This window comes from Notolabrus celidotus, chromosome 14, assembly GCF_009762535.1.
Source record: "Notolabrus celidotus isolate fNotCel1 chromosome 14, fNotCel1.pri, whole genome shotgun sequence".
NCBI classification, from domain to species: Eukaryota; Metazoa; Chordata; class Actinopteri; order Labriformes; family Labridae; genus Notolabrus; species Notolabrus celidotus.
The window spans coordinates 9,060,982-9,088,255 of NC_048285.1; the positions used below are offsets into that span (position 1 = coordinate 9,060,982).

Sequence of the window (27,274 nt, forward strand, 5' to 3'; positions counted from 1 at the left end):
GCTGAAATACAACATTTTGTTAATGTATACAATATAGTGTAACCAGGAACATTTGAGATTACATTGGAGGAACCTAACAATGTTAAGTTAAAACCCTAGATGCTAACACCCCAAGTTACTTTGCTAGCATAATCTAACATTTCCTTTTCTTCCTCGTCTGCAATAATATTTGATATCTACAAACTATTGGCATAAAGTATTTCTATTTAATTTACTAGAAACTTATTTAAACATGATTGGAGTGTTTTAACCAAGCGGCAACCTCTGGTCTAAAAATATGAGTCCAATGCGGAAGTGTTAAAAACTGCAGATCTTTACAGCAGAAATAAACATATTTACAGCCTGGTACAAAAGAGAGGGGCACAGCTGCCTGCGGGAACAGCAGCAATATGGCTGGCGCCGATGACTGGCCTCAAAACAGGGCATTAGAAACAGATGGGCGACGTCAGGGATCCTACATCCATATTTTATACAGTCAATGGTTTTACCACGGACACGTTTTGTAAGTTTTCATGATAACCCAATGAAGTAAGTCAACATCTACTTGTGTTACAGAGGACTCTGAAATATTTTCAACCCAGACTCATCTTGTGGTTCTACTTTTAGAAAGTAAATTTTAAAAGATTAACTGGCAGAAGTTATCATGTGATTTGTCTGACTCTGTGACATTTGTCCTCGCCCTCGGTGCCTCAGTGTGTGTGCGTGCCTCGAGGGTTGCCCGGAGGGCCAGAGCCAACCATGAAATCTGAATAAAAACTCAATATGACTCTTAGTGAAAAAATAAAGATGAAAGCCTTTTTTTTAAGAATTTTAGCACCAGCGGAGTGACTAAAGGCATTATTACACTGCAAGTTTAACTGATGATAGGGGTCTGTGTTGGAAAACATTGTTTACCTCTCACACAGTTACTAAAAGTTAACTTTGGAAGTCATCAGAACCCCATAATGTGGCTGATCAATCAAAGTCTTAATGTCCACAAAATGCGGTAATTATGGTACCTCTGTGCTCAGAGCTGGGCACACGTCTGTCAACCCATTAGTCATTCATTTTCAGCATCACTTTTTATATGAACTAATGCGGACGTCAATTTGGAAAAATGATTATCAAAACCTGAAACTACCATTACATTTAATTTTTGTCATTGTTGCGTTACCTGACTTCACTGCAGACACACAGAAATGTGGCAGCAAACAGCACCTACAGTGAGGTTGTTTACCCGAGAAAGAAGAAGGATCCTAACCCTGTGTGTACATGTTAAGATGGATTGCAGGCAACTTGAGAAAGAGCATAGAGCCTTTGTAGATTTGAATGAATCTGTGAACCTTTATGAATATAATTTGCTTGGATTAAATCCTTTACTGGATTTGTATCTCAGGGACCCTTTACATTGCAGCAGGAGGGAGGAGGACAGTCCGACTTTTAACAGGATTGACATCAAAATTGATTTTAACATCTGTTCATTTTAGTTAACAGATCAAAGGTTAGCAGTGTAAAATGTTCGATGAAATGTACCCACCTCTGACTGTGCCTTTGACATTGAAGAAGCAAATGATGCAGAATCCACACAACATCCGACCCTGATCTCATTTTGCGGTAGTTTCATAGCTCTTCTACAACTCCCTGACATTATAAATAAATTAGTTGAATGTCAAGGCAAATGCTGAGCATTCGTACTGAGAAACCCAGAAGCCAAGGATAGAGGAACCACACAATGTTAGTAGTGACAATGACAGAACCAAACCCCTGGAAAAGCCTTCAATGGATTTGACATTGTCCCATCTTGCTGGATCTGTCAAGCTTCTCTTGAACTTTTTTTCTACAATTTTGTGGTAAAGGAACACAGTACAGCCTCAAGCAGCTCCTGCATGGGTTTGAAGTAATGTGCTTTACCCTGACAGTGAAGATAAAGGGCTGGGGGTGCGGAACAAAAAATACAACAACTCTGAGGTCTCCAGAGAGCTTGTTGTGAATTTGAAGGTTAGCTCTGCAGTTTTAAGCCAAAATAAGACCAGTATTTATTACAAATTACACAAAATCTACTGCAAGCACTGAATTTTCACTGTTAGCATAACCCTTCATAAACACCTAGGCTGTCTCTCCATGAAAAGACAAGGCTAAATGTAATTTAATTTCTTCTGCATCACTGACCACATGGAACTATTAAGGTCCAAGCCTAAGGTATTTTAATAACCTTTTAACTCTGTACCAGTCATGCATGAATTATATGACAGTCTATTTTTTATTTCAAAGCCATACAAAACATACAACAATGATGAAACCACCACTGTGGAATCATATAACTGTCTCCCAAATGGCATTCAATCATCTGTATGCATGTTTGTAGAGGACGTCCCTTATGATGAAACTAACTCATTGTCCCATTACAGCTCCTGCTAAATGTCTTCTAAGTATAGCGCCATTACTGATGTTGGCCTGACTGTCTGCAGGGCCCTTCATCCGATGAGTATAATTTCCACAGTGCAATTACATAAAGGCAGACAGATTGCTAGCCTGCTTTCAAGAGCAGAAAAATAAGGAAAGAGTTCTAATCTTGAGTTTTGCATTTAAAGTAAATATTTGCATCACAACGAGCTGGCATAACATCCTCTGATCAGCTGATTACCATAGTGATGAGAATCTTCAAAGGGAAAACTTTCTTCCTCGAGGGTTGAGCTCAGAGTTATAGGTTATGAGCTGCAATATTGACTGTCTCCGAGGGCATGTTCTGCTCAGCAGCAGCAGCAGCAGCAGCAGGAATATGGGACACTCCACTGTTGATTATAATGAAGTGGGGGCGAGGCAAAAGCTTACTTTTGGAGGAGGAAAAATAGGGAGAATCAGCCTCTTTCTGACAGAGCTCATTAACTTCTCTGAAGGTGTTTGAGGCTTTAAAAAAGCAGCAGCAGCAGCAGCAGCAGAGGACGAGGAAGGAGATGGAATAACCAGGAAGGATGGTCATTTGTGTGATGTCAAAAGCTTTATGCTGTGGGAATCCATTTCTTGGTTACTCCTCTCTAGGACAGTCATTCCCCTTCGATTCCCTGGCTATAAAACAGCCTCCATATGGCACCTTTGGCAAAGGGCATTATTCTGCTTCTCAACAGGCAGGAATCAGGGGTGAGCCTGGCCATCTGAAATGTGCTGACACCTCACTCTTTGAAATCGTTGACAGAGTAGAGATAAAATGGGAGGGAGTCGATCGGAAGGATTTGTATATGTCCCTTACTCTTGTTATTGCAACAGATACTCCATTAGAGGTTCTTAATCATGTTCTGTAAGTTAATATTAGTCACTGGACTCCCTCTCGAGAGGGCACTGACAAATACGGGCTTCTGTCTGAGTTAAATGATGGAAAAGGAAAAGGGGTTTTGGATGCCCTGCCGCAGTCCTTTTTGTGGTGTGGGGCCTCTGCCAAACCCCCACCCCACACACCCACCCACCCCTCCCTTTCTTTCAAATACTGCTACTCAGCACTGCAGCACTGTAGCAACAGGATGGATCTTTCCCTTAATGTGTATGTGTTTGAGAGAGCAAGACAAAAAAAGAAAGTGAAAAGGAAGTCACAGCATGTCAGGGCAGAAACAACATGCAGCGATGATATTGCGATAACAAGAACACTGTAACGCGAGAGAAAAGAAACTATAACGGAACAAAGCCGCTCGGACACCCCTCAGAAGATTTTTGCATCCATTTATTCTAGGAGGGTGTTGAAATGGAGTGGCACGCGGCCAGAGATGAGCTCTTGTCTATGTGTGTGTGTGTGTGTCCGCTTGAGAGAGAGAGAGAGAGTCCCTTCATCAAATGTGTCTTACAAAGTGAGGACAGACCATTTTCCTGAAGCCTTACATTTAATATTTGGAGCAAACCTGCAGAAATTGACTGATTGAAAATGATTATTATTCTGCTGGGGAGAGCATGAGTAATGCTTTACTCTGCGTTGGAGCTGAATATGTGCACATTCCTCTTACTGCAATGTACCCAGAGCTGCTGTAATCGAAGAACCTGCCTCACCTAGATACATACAGGATCTTACAGGCATAACAGATCATATACATATTGTACATGGACCTTGCATATAAAGTGGAGCACATTGCTATTGTGGGAGAACTGGCTGCAATATGTATATATCTCAACAACCTTAAAGTGAGCCTATACTGTATGTATAGTCCAAAGTCCTGAATAATTGATGACATCCAGCACAAAAGTGGTTCTCTTGCTCTATTGAATTAAGTATGATTGATCCACATATTGCAACTAGAACTACAGGAACCACTCAAACACTATCCTTATCAATTGACTTTGTCCAATAGCTGTGCATGAGGTGTAAAATAAGATTGCTTATGAGTGGGGGTTGTTGCTGAAAAAGCACTGAGGAGCACTTATACGGGTACAGGCCATTAAGCAGTGCACAAGATGCACTGAATGGGAAGCCGCGCGGTGACATCACACCGCCAAAGAGGGATGGCTTAATTAAACTTTCATCCGACAAATATTCATGTGCGTTTAATGATCCTGAATCACTTCATTCCGCATGAATTATGAATATTAATGAACGGGAGGGAAGGGCAGTGGAAGGATGTGTTGTGTATAGGTTGAAGCCTTAAGCAAGCGTGGGCTTTAGTGTAGGAGAGGGGTGTGTCCAGCCACCAGTCGATCTCTCAACATTTAGAGTAAACCCTTCAGGCCAGAGGTCATCAGTGGAAGTGAGCTTACAGTGTGTGTGTGTGTGTGTGTGTGTGTGTGTGTGTGTGTGTGTGTGTGTGTGTGTGTGTGTGTGTGTGTGTGTGTGTGTGTGTGTGTGTGTGTGTTTCTTTAAGTATAGCCTCATTACAGTGGCATTCTTCTACCATAAGATCTGACTAAAGCAGGGCTGGCTGGTGGTGGCCTATTTCCGGGGTCCTGTCCTATCACTTTTTCCACTATTCCATGAATGCTCATGTGCTGCCATCTTGCCCTTGAGCATTGCTCCCATTTTGTCGTGTTTTCTTCTTCCTCTGCCAATTAAAAAAATGCAGCCAAGCCTCATGTACAGACATCCAAAAAAAGAAACCCTCATCATAAAAACAAAACTAATGCACAAATGTTAAAAACAAAGGGTCTCGGATATGATGTATTCCTGCTGTTTCATACTGTGCTCCAAAAGGGTTTCTGTAACTCCTTTGAATTAGCAAGGATATCAATATGGAACATCAGGCAATTCTGTCGGTTGATTAACTACATTTAACCATCACAGCTCATTGAACATGTGTTTGTAAAATAATGAGTGCTCAAATGTGTATTTATCTTTGAAAGACATGTGACAAGAAGTCCTCTTAATTACAATCTTTCTGTCAACCCTACAGGATGACTCATTTGCAAACTTGTCAACATGCTGTATGTTCTGAAATAGCCATGATAACAGAGGAGGGTATACGTATATAATGTGGCTTTGCAAGCCAGCTCATTTTAACACAGGAATTATCTGCTTTAAATAAAAAACGCACAACAAAACCCCAATCCTTACAAGCCATTTTGAAGCCTCTAATGTTATTAGAAACCTGAAAGTGTGCTACAGGCTAAAAGAGAAACATGAAGAGAGGATATTCCTATGACAATCGGATCTAATTCCCTTCCACACATTAGGGAAAAAAGAAACTCTTTCAAATTCAGCAGCTCTTTTTTTTTTTTTTTTCAACAGTGCAAAGCAACCATCTGACATCCCCACAGAGATGAAGGCCTCACTGAGAGAACTGACAGAGGTAGTTTCATTAGAGCAATGCTGCCACCTGCTGGTACTTTTCAGGCTCTTCACCACAGCTTTGTGTGCAGTATTTAAGTATTTGATGTCATGGTTATTGTCAAGAGATTTAACTGCTTTTTGTATAAGGTAAGAAATCAAAAGCAACACGTCGACTTATCTTAAAAAGAAAAAAATGCATAAAGTTTGTTCCTGTAAGCAGTAATGAAGTTTTTACTGATTCAGCATGTCTTGCTGTTCTGCCTTCCAGTTTCCACACTGTATACTTTGTCCTTTGGAACCAAACTTTAGTGCTCCCCTGAACGCCTTCCAATGGTTATAAAGAGGGGGAAGAAATACATCAGGGAGATGTATGGGCCAATGGCAATGTAGAGCCCCAAAATAGATTCAAGGGCTTCAGTCATCAAATAGTATACTGCACAGGTGTTGTTTTATGGTTTGGGCTTTTTTACTACTTTTATTGCAACCTCGCACCATTTTATATCATAAGCATTTAGTGGGAAAGTGCCAGAACATCCAATACGTCAAGTGTTAACAACTATGTACAACAGCAAAGGTCCCGCAAGACATGATGACAGCCAAGAGTTCCGCGTTAAATTGCAGCGTTTATTGCCATGTGAGTAATTTAAGTTATGGAAATGGCACCTTGCATGGAATTAATAAGTCATAGAGATTGTAATGCGTAGGTTTGTCTTAAATGGCAGTGCAGTCCACTTTGAACTTCATTAAATTTAAGAGCAGAAAGGTGAAAGAAGCTTATAAGTCATCCCGGTTTCTTTTACTTGAGCTTTAGCAGGCCCGCATCTTGGTTCTTTGAGGATGTTTTCCAAGCATGAAGGAGAGAATCATTACAGTTTAAATTGATCTAATTAATATGGAGGATTGACACAGAGGACCAGTTGATTAGGGATGAAGTCAAGCCTCTTACACTGCTCATTTGACCTCCACACTTGATGATGTAGACAGCACCAGAGGTACTTGGTTCCAGGTGCTTGAGTCACTGACCCAGTCACAGTTAGTCAGGGTAAGAAAAAAAGGAAGACCTTGTCAGTTTGCAACGGCCAGGCAGTCTGAGAACTGGAAGAAGATGAAAGAAGAGAACAGAGGAAAGGAGGAAATTGGCCAAATAAGAAAAGGGAAAAAAAGTCAGATTAGCTATAGGCAGGTGCAGTGCAAGTATTGGCAATAAAAACACAATAACTAAGAGAAAACTAAAAAGTGAAGCCGGACAGTTCTCAGAACAGAGAGGCATGTGAGTACATTCACATTCATATCTTGTTCAACATGTCTGTATGCAAGCATCACTCAAAGTAATAAGTGCTGCTATTTTCATATTTTATAAACACACTATTATGTTATGTTGAAATGTTTACTGTACATATTGAGCTTGAACTTCCTGTTGATTTGAATTATTTTCTTTGTTTTGGATCTGCTCTTATTAAACAACCACAGAATGAAAACATTTAAATTATTATCCAATGAATAAATTCAATCAGCCAAAAAAAAAAATTAAACACTGAACAAATATCAAAGACAACTTGTTAATCTTAGAAATGTACTAAGAAAGAAATTCCAATTTTAATTTGCCACACCCTCTCAATAGATGTCCTGCTTCCCCACTTGTTTCGGTCTATAACATGCATAAATGAGATTGTAAGTCAGGACCAAAAACCAAAAACTGGTAGAGACTGAATATTCAATTGCACTTCAATATTTTTTTGAAGGTTTAAAGGTATAAAATAAACCCCTTGCCCCCTCACTGCTATCTTCGGCATACCCCCCAGCAAACATATCAACTTCCAAACAGAAAAAAAGCTCTTGCGTTCTCTTCCCTATTAGCACGGCGGTTAATACTGAACTGGAAGAACGCTGCTCCACCCACCCACACTCATCTTATCTGTAATATTTTGTCTCGTCTTCAATTAGAAAAGATCCGATACAGTGTAAATGGTACCCTCCAGAACTTCCATAGCACTTGGGATGGTTTCATGAACTCTGTCAGAGATCTTGATGGTCTGCAGTTGGACTGATTAACATCCAGCAGATTTGGTATACTGTTAAAATACTTTGACTAGCAAAACTTCACCTGTTTGCGCAACTGGAAAGACGACCGAATAAATGACGTCACATATTAGAAGTAATTTATGTGATTAAATGTTATATTCACCAACATTGTTTTATTTAACCATGTGGATTAACCTAGAGAATCAAATATAGCTCAATCAAAACATATCTCCATTACACTATTATTTTAGTTATTTTAATTATTATTTTAATAATTGCTTTAACATTTATTTATCTTATTTAATTATTTATTTATCTATTTATTTATTGTATTCATCTGATCTTGTTAACGCTACCTTATTTTCAACTTTTCTTTCCACAATTATTTATTTAAATGATTTTACTGTATTGATTTTATTTTATTCTGAAGTATTTTATTTATAATCATGCCTTTTATAATTTTGCCATTGCTGTTGTTTTCTGTCTCTCTGTTATTCTGTGAAGCACTTTAGGCTGCATGTTTTTATGTATGGAAGGAGCTAAATAAATAAAGAGTTGGTTGAGACCATAGACTGTAAATAAAAAGGTTGAGACATTTACATTCCATTCGAGGATATGTCGTAAATTAGTCGCTGCCAACTGCGACAGAAGCTCCAGCGCGACGGCATTTTGCTTTACGATAGTCCAGGCCTGCCGTTTGTATTTAGCTGAGTGCTTGCTAGTCGTTAGCATTACCACCGTTTGCGGAGTATCGATACTTGCTGTTATACAATGGGAATTGAGCATGAAACGGATCGGACGCTCTTCGTTAGAAATTTAGATTCCAGAGTGACGGAGGAGCTTCTGTTTGAGCTGTTTTTACAGGTACTGTTGTCACAAACATTAGACATAGCAAGCAACTGTCAAATGAAAAGATAGCATAACACCATAGCATCCATGCTAGCGAACGGAAAGCGAAACCGTGGAGGAATGACTCATAAAATGTTTATCTGTGTGGTCAACACTATATTTCCAGACTCATGTGACTATTTTCAGGTTGTGTAAATGACGATTTTGTACTCAGCGTTGATGATTTGAAAAGGCGCTCCAGTGCAGCTAAAGCTAGCTGGCCATGTAGCTGTAGCCTGTGGTTGTTCGGGTTTAAACTCACCGATTGCTTCTACAGGCAGGACCTCTCATCAAAACCAAAATCCCAAAGGATGGGGAAGGGAAACAGAAAACATTTGGTTTTGCAGTCTACAAACATGAAGTGTCCGTGCCATATGCCGTAAAACTACTGGACGGGGCAGCGCTGTTTGGGAGAAGTCTTCATGTGCAGTTCAGATCAGGTGAGTTCAATCTAATGTTTTCAAACGCTCTTACAACAGTGAGTTGACGGTGAAGTGTCCCTGAGATGAGTTAAGAGATGTTATGAGTTATCTCTCTTGCTGTCGGACTGCTGCTTGCGGAAGTCTCTTGAACCGAGTTGCAGTTATTAACATGTTTGTTTTGTCATGCATCTAAATATGTACCACACAACGTCAAATGTTTTCAAACATGAACTATTTTGCCTTTAAGGAATGTTTGTTTTCTTTATCTCATCATAGGCAGTAGTCATGGCAGCAGTCCAGGGAACTCACAGAATACAAGTCCTGCAAATACACCAAATCCCCATGGTCAAAGGTAAGAGGGTCACATGCAAAGATGTCCAAGGGTCAAAAACATTCAGCAAACGATCATCATCATCATCATCATCATCATCATCATCATCATAAGTATGGTTACTGTAGTGACATGCTATCAGGGTCATTTAAAGCATGTTCAATGCAAACTAACTGACTAAAGATGTAACCAGCAGATACATTCTGCCTTCAGATAAAATGCGTTTGATATTGTTTTTGTCATGGGAAAATCTACCTTATTTTATGTAATGTAATTGATAAAATTTCCAAAGATTGTTTACAGAGAATACTTAAAATTTTCATACTAACTTTGGATGGATCATTGTGCACCTGTAGCTTTGTATTAGAGTTCTCCTTATGATTGTTCACAGCGGCATCTTCAGTCGTTTGTCTGAAGCTATCTGAGGGAATTAAACAAACCAACCATAGGTGCAAAGACTTTTTTTAAGGGTTTGAATTACAGAGTTAATTTTGTTTAATGTGAGATATCAGAATAATAAAAGGAAATATCCACTCTACCTGTCATCTTTCGTTAAATTGTTAGAATTAAAGTTAGTCCTTTTGTATCTTTGATCAGATCTGTCCTAACAGCTGAAATACATAAATGGCAGACTGCAGATACCTTGTCAACCAATCAGAGTTGAGTAGCCACAGCTATGCAAAAATTAAGCAGCACATGAGAGGGAGCCATGTTGTGCAATTACAACACAGCAGTGCTGATATCTAACACAAGGGTGCAGGCTGAGTGCCAAAGATAACCACAACAGTGCTGATATGCAGTGCAACAACGTAACCTCAAGTGGAGTTTTATTTCCTACAACAGTAATACAAGTGTAAAAGGTCATCTGTCACAGCAGATCGTCATTATTTTGCTCAACTTACTCAACTAGTTCCCCAACGTGACTGGAAGTGTACTGTTGGCTGAACTTTTAACACTCAGCAGTACCTTCTGTCAAGCTGAAGGTGTGACCAAGGGCACAACAGAAAGGACTAAATACAGCTGGAGGGATATTGTCGCTTCATTAACTCCAAACAATCTAGTTCCTTATACTGCAATTATTGCAAAGAAGAAAGAGAGGAGACTTTGGAGGAGTTGGAAATAACATGAGCTGAATCAGTGTAGGCACCGATATATGAATTGTTGTACAGGGCTTGTAGTCTGTGTTGTTTTACTGTGTAGTTACATTTTTGAGGAGGTGCACGTCAGGCTGCATGCGTACACTCTTGCGTACGTACAGGGCTGCTTGAACCTACAGTGTATGCTATGGTGTAGATTTAATGCAGAAGTATTAACCAGACATAACTGTATTCAGAGATCACCTCAACAAAATACATGCAACTAATTTTCATCCGTCCCCAGCACATCCAGCTATACATAATCGTCAAAAAAGTAGCAGTAGTAGGTAGTCAGTATAGCACCTTACTTTAGGCTGGTTGCTCAGGATTTTTTGTGATAATTAAATATATGATTTGCTTTATTTTTACAGGACACCGATCCAGTTCAGTTCACCGCCATACACTCCTCCACCCCAGATGCAAAGATCGTTCTCGTCTCCTGATAATCTGCAGAAGCATGCCATGGTAACCTTTCCATTCCCTTTTGATTACAGAGTACAACTTAATGACAGTATATATAGTCCCATTGAATAAAGGGTGTTAACATGTGTTAGTTATAATGAGCAAGTTTAAGAAACATGCTTTTTGACTGTATGACACACAGGTCCTGTTATCTGTATATTCTTTTAATCTACAGATGAACAATGTGATGTTGCAGCTCCACATGCAGCAGCTCGATCAGTTAAATGGAGGCTTTGTGAAGCCTCAGCAGAGGCAGCCGTCAGCATGGGGACATTCTGGAAGTGGAGGCTCGCGGCAACACGATAACACCCCCTATCAACGCAACTGGAACAGCAGTGGCAGAAATCAGCGATACTCGGAAGAACCAGGTACCGGCCGCCATCAGCAACACGGCCACAGCCGGGACAACTATCACCATCAGAGTGACAGGAGCAGCAACCGCCACCATGACGGCAGAGGTGGCGGCAGACATGATGACAAGGGTAGCAGCCGTGGCCACCAGGACAGCAGATGGCGACGCTACTAAGATGCGTGAAGGACGTTCTTTAGGGACTGCGGTGATTCACAACTCTTTGGACAGCTTACTAAAAAAAGAAAATCATGGGTTATGTTGACAAATTCACATGTATACTCAGGTTTTTTGTACATAATCCTACCTGATTCAATGACTTTTGCATCAGAGCCATTTTTGTTTATTTCTAAAAGGTGTTTTTAAATTTGTACACTTCTAAAATGTGAGTTTTTCCTCACAAATGTCACGAAATATTGAGGTAAAAAGTTGTATTATTATTATATGAGCAAGGAAAAAAAATCAGACAGAACTTGTAGACATTGTGGAAGAGAAAAACAAACTCCATGTCTTTAAAAAAAAAAGAAAAAGATTTAGGATACATGCCAGTTTTTATTTTATGCAAATTGTATTTGAAAGGTGCTCTCAGAACTTTACACAGATCTTCAGGTACTTAGCAAAAAAGAACAACAACCATGTCAGCAAGAGATTCCACCAGCACCACTTTTACTGCAATATGGCACCACTCTTTCATAATTGTAGATCTGTTGACCTTGCTCTTTGTAAGAATAGGCTTTGTTTTATTTTTTTTATTCTGAGTCTGTAAGACAAACTGTTTTAAAATGGACATTTTCATTATTATAAAGCTCCTTTCATTTAATCCTGGTATTGTCTTTCATCTGCTCACAACACAAGTGCCTGGGTCTTGGCTGTTCATCAACAATGCTATTTACAGCTCTTTGTGTATGTCACTAAGTTGAGTTAGCTATTGTATGTTGATGCTACATGCCTTTATGCATGCACACACAGCCTTATCTGCACCTATAAATGGCCTACGTGTAACTAATAGGCTTGTGCAGTGGGTTATGAAGTAATCTACAGGTGGCGCCACACGCATCCTTTTATTGAATCAATTAAGATGTTAAATATATCTGTGCCACATGATCAGCTCCTACATCTGACCTTTCTATTTGGGATGCTTTCAAGTCTTTACATGGATTTGACACCCACCCTGTTCACTTTACAGCATGCAATTATGTCCAGGTTTGTTTCTTGTTCAGCTGAGTTGAACAGAGATATCCTGTTCTCTTTTATCAGAGGAGTCTTAACACCACTTTGACGAAGGCACAGGTTTGGGTCAATTTGCAGATGTGACAGGAGCAGGCTATTGTCCCATCCCAGAATTAGCAGCATTTTGATCCTTTAACATCTCATGTTGCGATCAGCCTCACGACATTGTTCCCTCACTGTCTCTGCTCAGACTTGCTTACAACAAAGTGATGATCAAATCCCTTAATGTCCGCGCTGAGGTCATAATCTACCCTTCCGAAAGTGCTTATGCCACTAACAGAGGCCTCCGCGCGCTATCGACAACTAGATCCCTCAATACGTCTCGCAGTATCCAAAAGTGGAGGTGCATTTTCACCCTCTGTACTAAGCTCTGTGTCTTGCCTTTAATCTTCCTCGTGTCAGATTGCATCCTGATGCTCTCAAATCGCTCTAATAGAGAGTATCCTCTGCCCGGTGTCGGTCCTAGGAAGGCACGTATTACGCTTCTGGCTGTGGCATAACTCTTCTAATTGGTTGATCTGCCTGGCGTCTCCAGCCCTGGAGCGCGCGGATTAGAGAGGCCGCTCGGTAGCCGCTGCTGTGTGGACTTTTATAGTATCCTGAAATGATCCACTTCCAAACATCCACAGACCCTCCCTCCCGAGCAGCCCCGCAACGCAGACCACAAGTGTCAAGATGCCTGCAGCCGTGATTCCTGGATCCTGACACCACCTCAGGTTGTTGGGTTCATCTGTGCAACCGTAGTCCGAGTTGAAGGCCCAGTTTAGCGCGCCAGTGTTTGTACTTATACTTTTTTTTACAAACTAAGTGAAAACGCAATGCCATGGTTTTTTTGCCCTATTGTCAGGCTTTCTAGTAGAAAGAAAAGCACTTTGCGCGAGTGAGTTCGATTAAAATCTATTTTATTGTTACTTCTGTACATTTTAAATCCAAATTAATGAAAATAAGAATACAGAAAAATAATATCCACTCAAAAAAGTTTTAAGAGATAGTTAAACGAAGATTTAATATCACTTTATGGCATCTTATTTTTTTCTTCAACCCCTTTTTGCAGTGGCCCAACACAAAAAGCCAAATGCTCCCCAGCAGTTGTTCTCTTCCCCTCCTCTTTGATCGAGCCATCAAACATGTAAAAAGAAGCCGAGCTTTCTCATGCAGAGCTCCCATATTTCCTCCTCCATAATCCTTTCCTCTTTGAACACGGCGGTCTTCGGAAGCACAAGCCGCCAGCGAGTCAAAATGTATTTCCAATTCTTCAGAGCATAACAGATTCCCCCCTGAGGTCATCCTAACGCACCGGCTTTCCACACACTGATGATTCCTCCTGTATTTTCCTCAATTGACAAACTACTTTTTGCTCAGTTTTGCCAAACACATGCTTACATTTTTAACATATTAGAGAAGTTATTGCAAAGTATAAATACCTTTAGAAGTTATACTATGTGGCCTGACATTTAAAGATAAAAAAGTGAAAAAATAAAGCAACTGTGAAAGCTCATTGTCTTCCGTCAGGGAGACGCATGTGGAGAGGTTGAGCCTGCCATAGTGAATTGAATGTGCCGGTCCGGTATGTGAGGTATTCCCTCACAATGTCACAGTCATTAACCCACTACCGACACTGATATCACATTTTCTTCAAGTATATTTTATCTGACTGACAGCAAGTATTGTTAAGATTGTGTCATCAAACGATGCGACACACCAGAGCTTTGAATTCCATATTTTCGTAACAAGAGTAGAACGTCTTCATTGCAAGCGCGCTGAACCAGTTGTAATTAATACGAATTGTAACCACATACCTCTGTTTTTAAGCAAGCCAGTCGAGAAAGTGACATTTCCGAGCCGACAGTTAACTATATATTTAACAACTGCAACTTAACTAACCATGTCCATCTAGATATTGACTCCCTGCTCCTCTGAGACCTCTTATTTTGATGCACATTTTTTCCAATCTAATTTTGTCTCGTTCGGATATTTATATTACCATTATTATTGTTCAACGTGTGTTTAACATTAACAAAAATAAAAATCTAAATAATAATAAAAAACATAATTAATCAGTATAACCCAACATTAAGGTTGCCATGTAACTAAAGAGAGAAATTGGTTTAAACTACTTTTATATTGAAACTATATTAAAGTGTTTTTAAAATCGAGGTAGAACACAACACTTTCAGGGATAAAAACATATTTTGTTCGAAAAACAGAGTGGCTATAAAATAAGTTACAAAGAAAGCAAACGAGTTTTGGACTAAATACAACTAAAGAATTTATTATTACACTTTAGAACTCTTGTTTACCAAAAAGAGATATATCTTCATAAGCCTCTTTGGGGTTTTAATCCCTCCAAACAATGTTTAAGACACCAGTACTGTTGTTTGTATCATGTACAAATAAAATACAAAATAATAATTAAAAAACGGATCAAGACACAATTTTCCAAACAAAACTTTTTGAACGATCAAACGTTTCAGAAATACAATGATCAACAACACATGTCTTGTGATTAAATCTGAAACTTTTATAAATAAGTTTGGTTCAAATCGGACTCTATGATGAACAGTTTTTTACAAAAATCATCTCAGTCCGTCTGAAAACTGAGCTTTCAAAAGGTAAATTAACGCGTCGTACTAATAACAGTCTAATACAGATATCGAAAAAGTTTTTTATGCGCGATAGTGTCGGGTGTTCGGAAGTGGTGTCTACTGTACGTGAGTTTGTGTGTGTGTTTGAATGTATGTGTGTGTGTGTGTGTGTGTGTGTGTGTGTGTGAGAGAGAGAGAGAGAGAGAGAGAGAGAGAGAGAGAGAGAGAGAGAGAGAGAGAGAGAGAGAGAGAGAGCAGTGAGATGTGTTCAGGGATGGTTTATATAGCTGTGGGTGTGAGCGCAGAACGGAGTCAGTTCATTAGCACTGTGGCGCTGTGCGCAGCTCAAGTTGAAGGCTACTAATCGTCACCACGATACTTCAGGGAAAGATAAGACTACAATTCAAGAGGAAAACAATGAGTTACCTAAACGCATGAAGTGCAATAGTCTGTTTTCCACACGGTTGCACCTGCATAACCTTAGGTTTACGCGACAATCCACTAGTTGAGCGAAGGCAGCGCACGGCGCATAGGGACAGATCATGCACTGTCAAGCGGAGCTGAGGCTCTCCTCCCCGGGCCAGCTGAAGGCTGCCAGAAGGCGCTACAAGACTTTTATGATTGACGAGATCCTCTCGAAGGAGACCTGTGATTACTTTGAGAAACTTTCTCTTTACTCAGTGTGTCCATCGCTCGTTGTGCGACCGAAGCCTCTCCATTCGTGTTCGGGTAAGAGAACTCTTTTGTTTTTAAAGTTTTATTAATATATTTTGAAAGAAATAAGTAGGAATAAATTAAATTAAAAAGAAATGATTGTTTTCTTATTATTGCTCTCTACTTTTGTTTGTTAGTTGATGTTAGAGAGAAGAAAATACGTTTGTTTCGGGTTGCCACGTTTGACATTTTTATGCATGATACAATTTGATTGTTGCAATAATTTTTATTTGTAATATAAAAAAAGAAAATAAATGTTGCATGAATCAGAAACGGTGGTTTTAAGAAAATAAAGTTGACTTCTGATATCAGACAGGTGAGCGTAGTGCGAGCCTGTGATTTGTTTTGTAAATATTTTGTTTCTGCAATGACAAAAAGTTTTAATTTTCATTACTTTTAAACTGGACCATTATCAAAATGTGCATTTAGAAATATTCAAGTTGATACGCTAACGTTTTTTTTTTTGTTGTTAAATCTTACTACTTTTTTATGATCCAACTTTTGAAAGAATCAGTTAATTCATACATCCTTCACCCTCCTCACCCTGAGCATTACAGCATAAATCTCTGCAGTCAGTTTGGTGCTGAAAATCATTGACATGAGTTAGAGTGAGTGAATGTCAGTGACGCTTCAGGGCTTTTGCTGGGATAATCTGATGAATGACTGAACTGATACGTTGCCACACATAAAAGTCAACGAGCCAGTCGGGCAGGTAACAAAATTTGAAGACTCACTCAGGAAGCCTGTGGTTTCTTATCTGCTACCTCTGAAGTCTGATCCAATTTTTACAGTTGTCTTGAAGGCCTTGGTTAGTTTCACTGTTATTGACCATTCACAACAGGAGATGATTTTATATTGAGAGTCTGCTGATGTGACCAAAAATGTATGTAAATAAAGTCAAGTTGTGCAGAAAAAAAACAATTACAGTTTGATAAATCAAATCATCCAATAAATGATCATTTACACAATACATTGTGTATTATATGTTACGCAGCAGGTATGTAATGAAAGCTTACTTTAAAGCCTTTCTCATGATAACCACTTTCCTCCCAAATGATACCTCTCCGCACGAGGTGCTTTCTGGCTTTTCACTTTTATAAAGTTTCTAAAAATGCTGAGTTCCCTTCATTATCAATTACGATAGATAGATAGATAGATAGATAGATAGATAGATAGATAGATAGATAGATAGATAGATAGATAGATAGATAGATACATAGATACATACATACATACATACATACATACATACATAGATAGGTAAACAGACATTTGCTGTGTCACAAGCTGAAGATGAACAGAACAGTAAGTCAGAGATCCATTGGCATGACACGTGTCATGTCAAAAAGAAAACTATGAAGTAAATCCTGACTAACTGTGATTCCAGATCAACCCAAACAACTCACAGGCTACTGCATCCTCTAGTAACCATTAGGATAATTGCTCCAAAGTCTGAAATAATAGCCACTGCAATTTGATGATGACAGCGGCCAGTGGTTAAAAATAGGGGCAGCGATTCCCTCATCCCTCTTGATATAAATTGGTATATGCTAGAGGGCACTATGACTGGCACCCCTCTGTTCTGGTGGATAGAGTAACCCGCCCTGCATATCCAAACACTTTGCCCACCACTTATTTGTAGCTGTGGGGGTGTGAGACACAGTATATTCCCTAACATCAATGGCTTTTTGAGCTGGATATAGAAACTGGCAGCCTCACAGGTCCTGAGCCAAAGAGAAGCGGCTGGCCCCGGCTTGGCCTCTTAACAGTGAAAGTTGACTTCTTCATCCTGCAAAGGAAGGGGTGCCGTAACCTGCTTTTACCAGCGGAGGCCGCTAAAAGATAGTAATGCCACCAAGATCGCCTGAGGGACTTATCACCAATGAATTGCTGTGTTTTTATTGTTTACCATTGGTATGCCTCTCAAATATCACAACTTAATTGCCTCCCTCTGTCCTATCCTTCTTGAAAATCTAAGTCCAGTTGTATGACTGTGAAAAGAAATACATCCGAACCGTTGAAGTGGCTAATAATGGTGTTAATTCCCAATCACTTACAGCAGGATCAGCGGCAGTGATACCTGAGTGAGGAGTGATTGTAATGGAACGTTACAATATTTCATTTAGAGTCCCATCTTTCAGCAGGTCCCAGGGCAGGGCTTTTAGTGGTGTTTTCAAGGAGAGGTGAGAGAGATTAAGATCAACTGTGGTGTAATCTCACCTGACAGCATGATGAAAAATACAAACAACGAAGAAGAAAAAAAAGGGCAGGAGTGTGTGCAGCCTGAGGGCCACTGTGCACTGATTTGGTCCCTGGGTAAAGGCTTACAGAAGAAATCCAAGTGAGCCAAAGGGTTTTCATCCCATTTTAATACCTAATCCGCTGCAGACAATGAAAGCCCCCATTAAGCATAAAGCAAGCCTGAAAAGGTTGATTACACCCATGTCAACACACACAGGCAAGTATGCACAAACCTCTTCCTTTTTCAGTTAAGGATAATGTTTGACAACCTGTCATCTCCACATCAGTCCCCTCACAGCCCCTTCAATCAGATTCTTCTATTTTGACTAAGGATCAGTCATGAACCTGTTCTTAAAGTGAGTTATGCTGCACTCAGGTTTCAGCTGTCACAGGAAGAGCTGTGAGGATCAGGTTTCAGATTTAACAGTTAACACTTTGTTTAATGTAATGCCTTTTGCATTTAGCCTTTGGCGCACAACGTCAGTTTGGGAAGTTTTGTCCATGTGCCATGGGAAAAATAATGCCAACTAAACTCAAGAGGATGCTGCTGACACCATCCTCCTCAGAGAACTGGTATGAAGTTGCCTCAATCTGTCGAATCAAGCAGTTTTTAAGGACAGATTAAGAAGCTGTGTGGCCTGTTGCCCTTCCCTACCTGACAGTGTTTGATTTGTGCCAAAAGGGCAAGCCCACAAGAACACTGTTAAAGTGAGGAACTCTTTACCTGTTGACAAACTGTCTATACTCAAAATAAGGCAGAGGCCCATGTTCACTTGTCGTAGTTAAGCAATGAATCATCCGTTTGAGCCTCATTGACAAAAAAGAATGGAAGAAGAAGTGTAGATGTTAAGATAAGAAGCAGGGATGTGAGCGTTTAAAGTCACTGCATGGACAGTAGAAGCCATCAGGTACAATAAAATATAATAAATCCTCAATTTTTCAGTGCAGTGTATTTCAAATATCCTAAAAATAGATCATCTATTGATGTCTATGCGATCATTTTAGAGCAAATTTCTCCTCTTGATCTATTCTTAGAGGGTTTTCCCTCTGTAATGGTTACCATAAGCACTTGTGCAGGTCCCCACATTCCCCCTGCGATTATCAAGAGTATCAGTGTGCTTTTGCACGCGGCTGAGTTGCGCTCTTGCAGCTTCTCAAACAGTTTATTTGTAGACTATTGACAGGACACTGCACTTGTCAACAACATGTCAAAGAGGCGACTTCGCTGTCAGTGGAAAATCACCACGAGGGCCGACATGTCCCTTTGTGTTCTCTCTCTCTTTCTTCTCTCGTCCTCCCTCTGAGGCACTGTCCAGAGACAACTTCAAGCTTTTTGTTGACAAGACACTTCCTGACTATCAAGCAGACAAAGCGAGATGTTTTTGTCACCATTCAGCATCACACAAGCGACACTTTCCTGTCACTTTTGTACCATTCTATGAATCCTAATTTGATATACGTGTATGCCAAATTCTCACAATAAAAGAGCTCAAACATAAAAGCAGATTATTCATTATTATCAGACACATTTTACAGATCTGATTCACAGAGAGAGAGTGAGGGGGGCGAGCAATTGAAATGGAAAGGTATAAATGGAAAGCAGGAGCATGCAGCCAGAGGAGAAAAAAAGTCTTCTTGTCTAGACCTGTTGCAATAGCAGCAATCTCACGTTGGAGGATTAGTGATGACCTCAGTGCTTCACCATGATGTCATGATGAGCCCAAGGCAGTGTCTGCTGTGAGAGTGTGTGCAGAGTACCAGTCCCTATCTGTGCTTGTACTTGTGTGCTTGAACTTAAGCCCCTTTAATGCTTGACTTACATCTAATTGTGCAGTTTATTGTAGATTTGTGTGCAGTTTACATCTGAATTCATGTTTAACTCGACTTGGAAACTAGTAGAAAGGCTCCATGTTTGCCTTTTTCTTCTTCTTCTCTTTTCACATTTGATCTGTCGTTCTTACAAGCCTTAAGGAAAAGAAGAAGAAGAAGAAGTGCTGAAAATGAAAACAGTCTAGGAAGAGCATTAGATAAGCAATCTAACTTTGTGTCTCCTGTTAGCATTGATCTGTGTCCATGTGTCTACATTGTCTGTTGCGTTGAAGATGACATTAAGGAGATAGATCTGCCACAGACAACCAGCACATACACGTGCTGTGTGTGTTAGTGTGACAGCCTCTTATTTTCCCTGCTCTATTGCAACCTTTTATCTCCCTCTGTATCTCCCACCTCTGCTCCTGTAATCCCCCCCTGTGTCCTTTCTGCTGCTCCTTATATCAGCCTGCCCTGTATCAGCCAACACATTACAGCCTGCGCCGTGCTCAGTTGGCTTGTAAATTTGGGTTAAGGGATTGATTTTTATATTTGAAGCCGTAAGGATTTTTCTGGCAGATATCATATTCACTTTGGTTGACCCACTAAATCCTCTCGGCCAACCTCGGCTCCAGACAAGTGTTACTCTTTATTGATTCTGGCGTCTCACTGCTTCTGTCTGCACTGGTGAAGAGTAAAAAAAAAACAGGTTTGTGTATGACTGTGTACATGTGCAAGAGGGAGAGGGATTGCAAGCCAGGAAGACGAGTTTATGGGCAGAATGGTGTCTGATTTAGTTTTTTTTTATGTTTTATTGCAGCTTTTCTGTCTCTCGATGTACATGTGCGTATACATCATGCTGTCAGGCTCAGTATGTGCATCTGCCAGGAAGCAAGTCAGTATTTAACAACCTCTAAAAAAATAATCATTCATTGGACAGGTTCAGAGGAGCAGTGTAAAACACAGTCTGCGTCATTGGGATCACAGCCCTCTACATGGAGGAGGTCAAAAGTAAAACACTTTTCACAGCAAACACAGAGCAATTAAAAACTAAACCTGTCTCAGCAATTACAGGCGGTCCATACTGCTCCAACCAGCATGACTGAGAGGCACATAAGAGCTCACTAAAACTCAGCATGATTCAAAAAGATGCTGTATCTTCTCTTTCCCTTTTTTGCACCAGACTTTATTGCGCTTCTCTCTGTCTTTCATCTGACGCACTGTCTCTTCCCTTCCAGGCTCCTCATCACTACGTGCCTACCCTCTCCTCTCAGTGATCACAAGGCAGCCCCCACACATCCCCCAAGTATCCTCCCCGGGAGGGGTCCACTCGCATCTGCCGCTGCTCTCCCCGCAGCACCTGCGATGCTCCGAGCCCTCACCCAGCCAGACGCCCCTCAGCATCAGCAGTGAGTCGGACACAGAGCATGGCACACCCCGCCTGAAGAAGCCACGCCGCAGCCGCACCATCTTTACCGAGCTGCAGCTGATGGGCCTGGAGAAGAAGTTCCAGAAGCAGAAGTACCTGTCCACACCTGATAGGTCAGTTCAGTTTGGAAACACACATCTGATTGGATCGGTTCTGGTAGATTACAGTTTCTGTTGCCAGATAAAAGCACATAAATAAAATCATGTCTGTGCTAAACTCTGAGCTACCTTAAATGATTTTTGTGACAAATGCTACAACAATGAAAGCAAACCACTTATGTTTTAAAGGTAACTAATGCCACAGTGATTTAATTGCAGATTTTAATAGAGACTCATAAAAGTGCCACTCAACTATGACATTTTGATAACCCGCATACCTGGCATAGAGCACATTGTGAGTGTACAGTGCATGCATTAAAATTCACGCACGCATGCACGCACATTCACATAGCCACAAGTGCAATTATCAGGCAGTGGTTAACCCAACATCATAATTTTTGATTTACCCTGTGGGGAATGTCTCATGTAATGTGAATTCGTTGAAGCCAAAGCATTACCTCAGAATCCTAGTTGGGACAAGAGTAACGTTTTAACCCTGAGCTCCCCAACAGCAAACTGCCCCAACAAAGAAACACTGTCTAACTCCAGAGAACAGGGACGGCAGCCAACACAAGCAAACACAAATGTATTACATTGATTTACTGCCAATCATTTCACACATGTGCAGGTGTATAAAAAGAACACAGCTTTCTACAATGAGATGAAGTAATCCAAATGTCAATATCTGTGTTTTGAGTTCCATTCTGAGGGTCATTTTTAGGACCTGACATGAGGTTAGACTATATTTCCAGTTTTATTGTACACTTTGCTTTAATATTTGGCCTGCGGGCTTCTTTTCCATCATAACCAAGAATAGAACCGAGCCATACATGTTGTTAAAAAGGCTTTGCTTCACATTCAAAGAAGGGTCTCAAACTATCTGAACCTTTGCACCAAGTAGAGATGGTTATAACAGCACTCCCCTTTGCTCATCCATGTCTTTTCATATATTTGGAAACTGACAGTGAAACAGAGGTGGTTAAAACACACATTACTGGCTTAGTATACTGTGTGTTCTTGCATTAAGATGTGCAAACAGCAACACTTTCCACATAGACATCTCAAACCTTGCATCCTCTTTGCTATGTATCTGCTTACCACATCTAATCTGAAAAGACATTAGCATATTTGAAATTAACCAGATTTATTTGTCATCTCATTTACATCTCATCCATGGGGAAAACTCCCACGATGCATAATTAAATACATCACATCTTGGCTTGCCCGGAGCCATTGGAAAGGCGCCATGCCTCCTCTTAAAGCCGAAGCCCTGAGGCTGATCACAACTCAGTGATCAAAACCAACCACCCTTAAAAGACGGCTGTGCCAAATTACTGTGTCCTGTCAAAATATCCGATTCTGACACCGTGTTGAAAATTAATTAAATACCCAGCTGGCGGAAAAAACATCAACAGAGAAAATCCCCCTTTAAAGCCCCACATCAAAGGTGTGACGTGCTCCCCACTTTGGCTTGTTGCGATCCAAAGATAACTTTACTTTTCTCTGCCTTTTCTTGGCTTGGTACCACTGTGGTTTTGTATTGAGACTGTGAATGTGCGAGGGAGGAACCAAAACCAAAAGTATCCCTGAAAAAACACTCTGGATTATTTATATCAGACGGAATTTAGGTAGCTTCCAAATTTAACAATTAGTGCCTTCATAATCCCGACTGTCATCAACATCATCATTATTATCACTTCAAGGTTTTCAGTTACACCCATGATTCCCTTGTGAAAGGTGTGAGAATGGAACAAAATGGCAGTCTTGCAGTTGCCTGGAGGGAGGAACTTAAATACTGTTTCTATTGCTGGAAGTGTGCGGTTTCTCTCCATTGAGAACTAATGACCATAAATAATTGGGGTGTTTTCTTTTTTCTACAATTACTTCTCATTGCCTGAAGTTGTTGAGCAGCTATGAACTGATAGTGCAGTGTGCAGACAGCTTGATTGAATGTGTGTCTGGCGTTTCTTTCTTTTTTTAAGCACACGTGCACACACAAAAAGCCACACATGCCCTCCGATGTAAGGTACGGGGTTTCGTATAGTAAGCTCAGGGATTTGTTGGTGCTCTGCTTTTTACATTCTGTTCACATCATCTCTGTCTGGGCTTCCACTTGCACCATCAAATGAAAGTCAGTTCCTTCCACTGGGGGCTTGGGGGGGTGTGATTCCCTTCATCTGACTAGTAAAGACTTTGAGAAGAAAGAGAAAAGAGGAAATGTAATTTAAAAACCCAGATAAGCGCTCCTTTCCTTCACGAGTGGATGCCTTGCTCACTTTATCTGTCCCTTCCTGAAGTTTCACATTACACACAAACCGATAGCCTGATTAGTCATGGATCGACACATGTGGTGGATGCATTCAGAATTTTCTTCAACAGTCCTAATCGTACATCTCCAAGGACTGTGATTGGATTACTGATGTGGGTACAGATGTTTCTAGGAACAGTGTTTCCTGAGCTGAAGGTGTAGAGCGTCAAACTCAAACTACCAGCAAATCAGCTTTGATATGAGCCTCGGAGAAAGATTCAAGAGTTCTCAGAAGGCAATTTACATCTTATGCTGCACTTAAGCATGCAGTGACGACTACCTCAAGGCATAACGCTTTTTTTACCTTTGAAAGATTGTTCATGCAGAAAGTACATGAATCCTTCATCTAATACTTGTTGTGTTTACTTTGTGATTTTGCAGGTTAGACCTGGCCCAGTCACTTGGCCTCACACAGCTCCAGGTGAAGACATGGTACCAAAACAGACGCATGAAGTGGAAGAAAATGGTAAGTGACAGTACCAAAGAAAAGCCTGCCAGTTACCAACAGTTTAAACCAGCACTTACTTGGTAGGTAGTCATTTGTCAACAGAAAGACAGGGTGTGGTTTGAGGTGTATCCGATAATGACGGTAGTGAGAGCAAACACATTTGTAGGGTCAACAAGTTGGAGAACAAAAACAGAGCTGAAATCGTTAAAGACAAATGAGTGCACACGGGGCAGCCAGCAGCAATATGTCTTCTCTTAATTACTATAATAGCGCGCCTCGCCTTCCACAGCTGCTGCCATTTTTTATCCACTAAGATTGTCTGTGTGTTATTCTAGGTGCTCAAAGGAGGTCACGAGGCCCCGACAAAGCCCAAGGGAAGACCCAAGAAGAACTCCATCCCCACCACGGAAGAAATAGAGGCTGAAGAGCGAAGACTGAAGATGGAGGAGGAGGATGACAGGGTGAGGAGGGTGGAAGAGAAAGCAGCACTGGCTCAAGGAGGAGAGGCAGCTCAGCTCGAACCTCAAGATCTCAGTACAGAAACTCTCAGTCCAGCAGCAGCAGCGATGGAGAGATCCGAGCGAGAGCTGCCGGTTCTGATGCAGTCAGATACTCACACAGCTAGCTAAGCAAGAACAAAATAACCAAAGACTATCGCCGACCTGAAAACAAAGAGTGCCTCAGGATCACTGTAAAAAGCCTGTGTGGTGTTTAAAGCCATATGCTTTAGGAGTTTGACTGGAAACACATTGATGGTGTCAAATCTATACCTGATGTAGCCTTTTATATTTCTGTGCATTTCCAAATGTACCATACAAAGAGCTCGTATGAATAGATACTGACTGTGCTGGTAAAATGTGGCCTTTGTTTGAGCAGGTTCCCTCTCCAAGGAGTGTAAATCTGTCTAATCCAAGCAGGTCTTTCGTAGCTCAATATGAGTCATGCATCACCTTTTCGTGCATTACAACCATTAAAGATCACTGATCCTCTAAGCTGCCTCACATAATGCGCGTGCCAAATGATCAAGATATGCCTTACTGCGGTGTCTTTACATATCTATGTATTAGGCCTATAAATCACTTCACTACCAAATACTAGAACTCTAAGTGGCTACAGTGCCTTGTCTGTCTCAGAGGAAAGCTTTGTAAGTATTGATAAAGTATCTATTAAATGCAAGTATATTTTGCAGTGATTTTTGTTACAATTTCTGTTCTTAGAGACGAAACAACTTGCTTTATTTTGATTCCGCACAGCTTTATGCCACCAATGTTCTCATTATTTGGTCAGTAGAGCTTGCATTTTTTACATGTCAGTCTGAAAATCGATATTTCTGCCAAGCCATACACTGTATCATACTGTAGAAATGTGTATAAAGTATAAAATATATGGTTTTTGGATCTATCTGAAACAGTATTTTTAACTGCTGTTTTAAATTGGATGAAAGTATTTCGTATGTCTGATGTTTCTGCCATCCCTGATTTTTCTTTTTTTTTTTTTTCGTCTTCCTTTGGAGTCAGTTTGACTGTGCTTTCTGCCATGAGGCCACTAAGACTCTTAAGCTGTCAGAGATTCTCAGAGGGAATAAATCTCAGCCTGTGCCAAGGTGCACAGCAAACGCTGAACATCTAAAATCTGAAAAACGTTTCCAGCCTGCAGGCTCTGCATGACTACCCCAATCAGTGTGTTAGCATAACGCTGTCAACTGCCTGTCACTGACTTCTATATACACTCCCAACTACACAGATAATGTAATTACAGACTTACACTTTTTGAAATATGCAGATTTATTTTTATTTTTTATTGTCTCATAAGAAAAGTGCAGTATTTTTATGATGTAAATAATGTTTGTTTGGTAAGCTTGTTTGCAGTTTTTTTTTAGGTTTGTGTACAATCATTTTTAATATTTACAAGTGTGTGTTTATGTATTTAAATACACTTAATAAAACAGAGATCATTCAAATGACTTGTGAAATTGCTCTGATCTTTTATAAGTGTATTATTTTTAAACTCTGTATAAAACTATTAACAACATACGCCTTTCTTTGCTAAATGCCTAAATTGCTAAAATTAATTGCTAAAAACCTGGATGCTGTTTTTCATGAATGCTTTTTGCATATGCAACCAGAAATTCAGCAAATTGTTTGTGCTTGTGTTATCTGTGCCTCTAATGAAAAAAAGTTATGCAAAAACATTAGTCACTTATCTATTTATCTACTTATCTACTATTACCTACTTATCCATTCATATGACTCAAAGTCATTCTGAGATGTCCCGTCACGTCATGCTAAGTGTGTGTAAATCAAACAGTTAGTCTACAGTAGCTTCTGGCAGACTGAAGTTCAGGCATATCCATTACTGGGGAAGCTTTTGAAGATGTATTAGCTGTAGTCAAAGTTTGCCATAAATCAAAGTCGAGAGCACAAAGCATTTAAGCACTCCGTGTTGTGACATTTATCATCTTTATCTGTACAGCAAACGAGATGGCCTGTAGTGCACCTGAGGGCTCCTCTGTGACCCACAGCAGTGAGGAATGGTTTGAAGTGTATTTTTAGTGCCCGATACCGGACATGGATGGTTTCTAAAGCAAACAGTGCAAGTTAGCATTGAGTAATGCATACTGTGCTTTAACACCTTGTGTAAACATTGTAAGTATGCTTTGTGTGCATTCAACAGGAGAAGCCCCCACTCTTCATGGAAGTATGACCGAACATGTTTTTGTTATCTTTTAACTCTCGCATTTAACATGATCTGCTACAAAGAATATAGGTTTTCAAGCTCAATGATCTATGCCTTTTCACCAACGATGCTTTTCTTCTGCTTTATTTATTGAAGTTATTTGTCAAGGTCTGAAAGTTATTTCAGATCTTTTCAAATTCACGTTTTAACAGCATTGTAAATGAGTATGACCGACAAATATAAATATGAAAACATGTATTGAAAGCATTTTTTAAGACTTAGTGTACTTCTGTTCTGGTCAGGACTAATGCACAGTTATCACAAATGCACAAATGACTTCAACAACATACATGAAAGGGCTTCGGAGCTCCTGAAGTACCATTAGGTGATGATTATTACCTTGTGCA

The 27,274-nt window shown here is 40.2% G+C and overlaps 3 protein-coding genes across 4 annotated transcripts in view; 2 read left to right on the forward strand and 1 right to left on the reverse strand.

The window, feature by feature from the left end:
* clmpb (CXADR like membrane protein b) overlaps positions 1-27,274 on the reverse strand; it is a 238,535-nt gene that overhangs the window by 129,638 nt on the left and 81,623 nt on the right. The window lies entirely within an intron of this gene.
* On the forward strand, positions 8,390-12,149 carry rbm7 (RNA binding motif protein 7). Of its 2 annotated transcripts, none has more exons than XM_034700571.1 (5): positions 8,390-8,605; positions 8,907-9,069; positions 9,328-9,403; positions 10,890-10,983; positions 11,177-12,149. In XM_034700571.1, exons 1-5 carry the CDS (start codon positions 8,513-8,515, stop codon positions 11,504-11,506), a joined length of 756 nt encoding a protein of 251 aa, XP_034556462.1. In that variant the 5' UTR covers positions 8,390-8,512; the 3' UTR covers positions 11,507-12,149. The 2 variants fall into 2 exon arrangements, with proteins under 2 accessions (XP_034556462.1, XP_034556461.1); XM_034700570.1 differs by having other exon boundaries at positions 8,392-8,605; positions 11,156-12,149.
* Positions 15,446-26,007, forward strand: barx2 (BARX homeobox 2). Its single transcript, XM_034700569.1, has 4 exons — positions 15,446-15,873; positions 21,147-21,450; positions 24,125-24,209; positions 24,527-26,007. Exons 1-4 carry the CDS (start codon positions 15,687-15,689, stop codon positions 24,818-24,820), a joined length of 870 nt encoding a protein of 289 aa, XP_034556460.1. The 5' UTR covers positions 15,446-15,686; the 3' UTR covers positions 24,821-26,007.

Bases quoted from the DNA above. Each gene is read 5' to 3' on its own strand.
- rbm7 (XM_034700570.1), top strand. From the start codon at position 8,513: ATGGGAATTGAGCATGAAACGGATCGGACGCTCTTCGTTAGAAATTTA. The intron at 8,606-8,906 runs GTACTGTTGTCA...TTGCTTCTACAG, and splicing joins TGTTTGAGCTGTTTTTACAG to GCAGGACCTCTCATCAAAAC. The intron at 10,984-11,155 runs GTAACCTTTCCA...TTTAATCTACAG, and splicing joins ATCTGCAGAAGCATGCCATG to ATGAACAATGTGATGTTGCA.
- barx2 (XM_034700569.1), top strand. From the start codon at position 15,687: ATGCACTGTCAAGCGGAGCTGAGGCTCTCCTCCCCGGGCCAGCTGAAG. The intron at 21,451-24,124 runs GTCAGTTCAGTT...GTGATTTTGCAG, and splicing joins TACCTGTCCACACCTGATAG to GTTAGACCTGGCCCAGTCAC. The intron at 24,210-24,526 runs GTAAGTGACAGT...GTGTTATTCTAG, and splicing joins GCATGAAGTGGAAGAAAATG to GTGCTCAAAGGAGGTCACGA.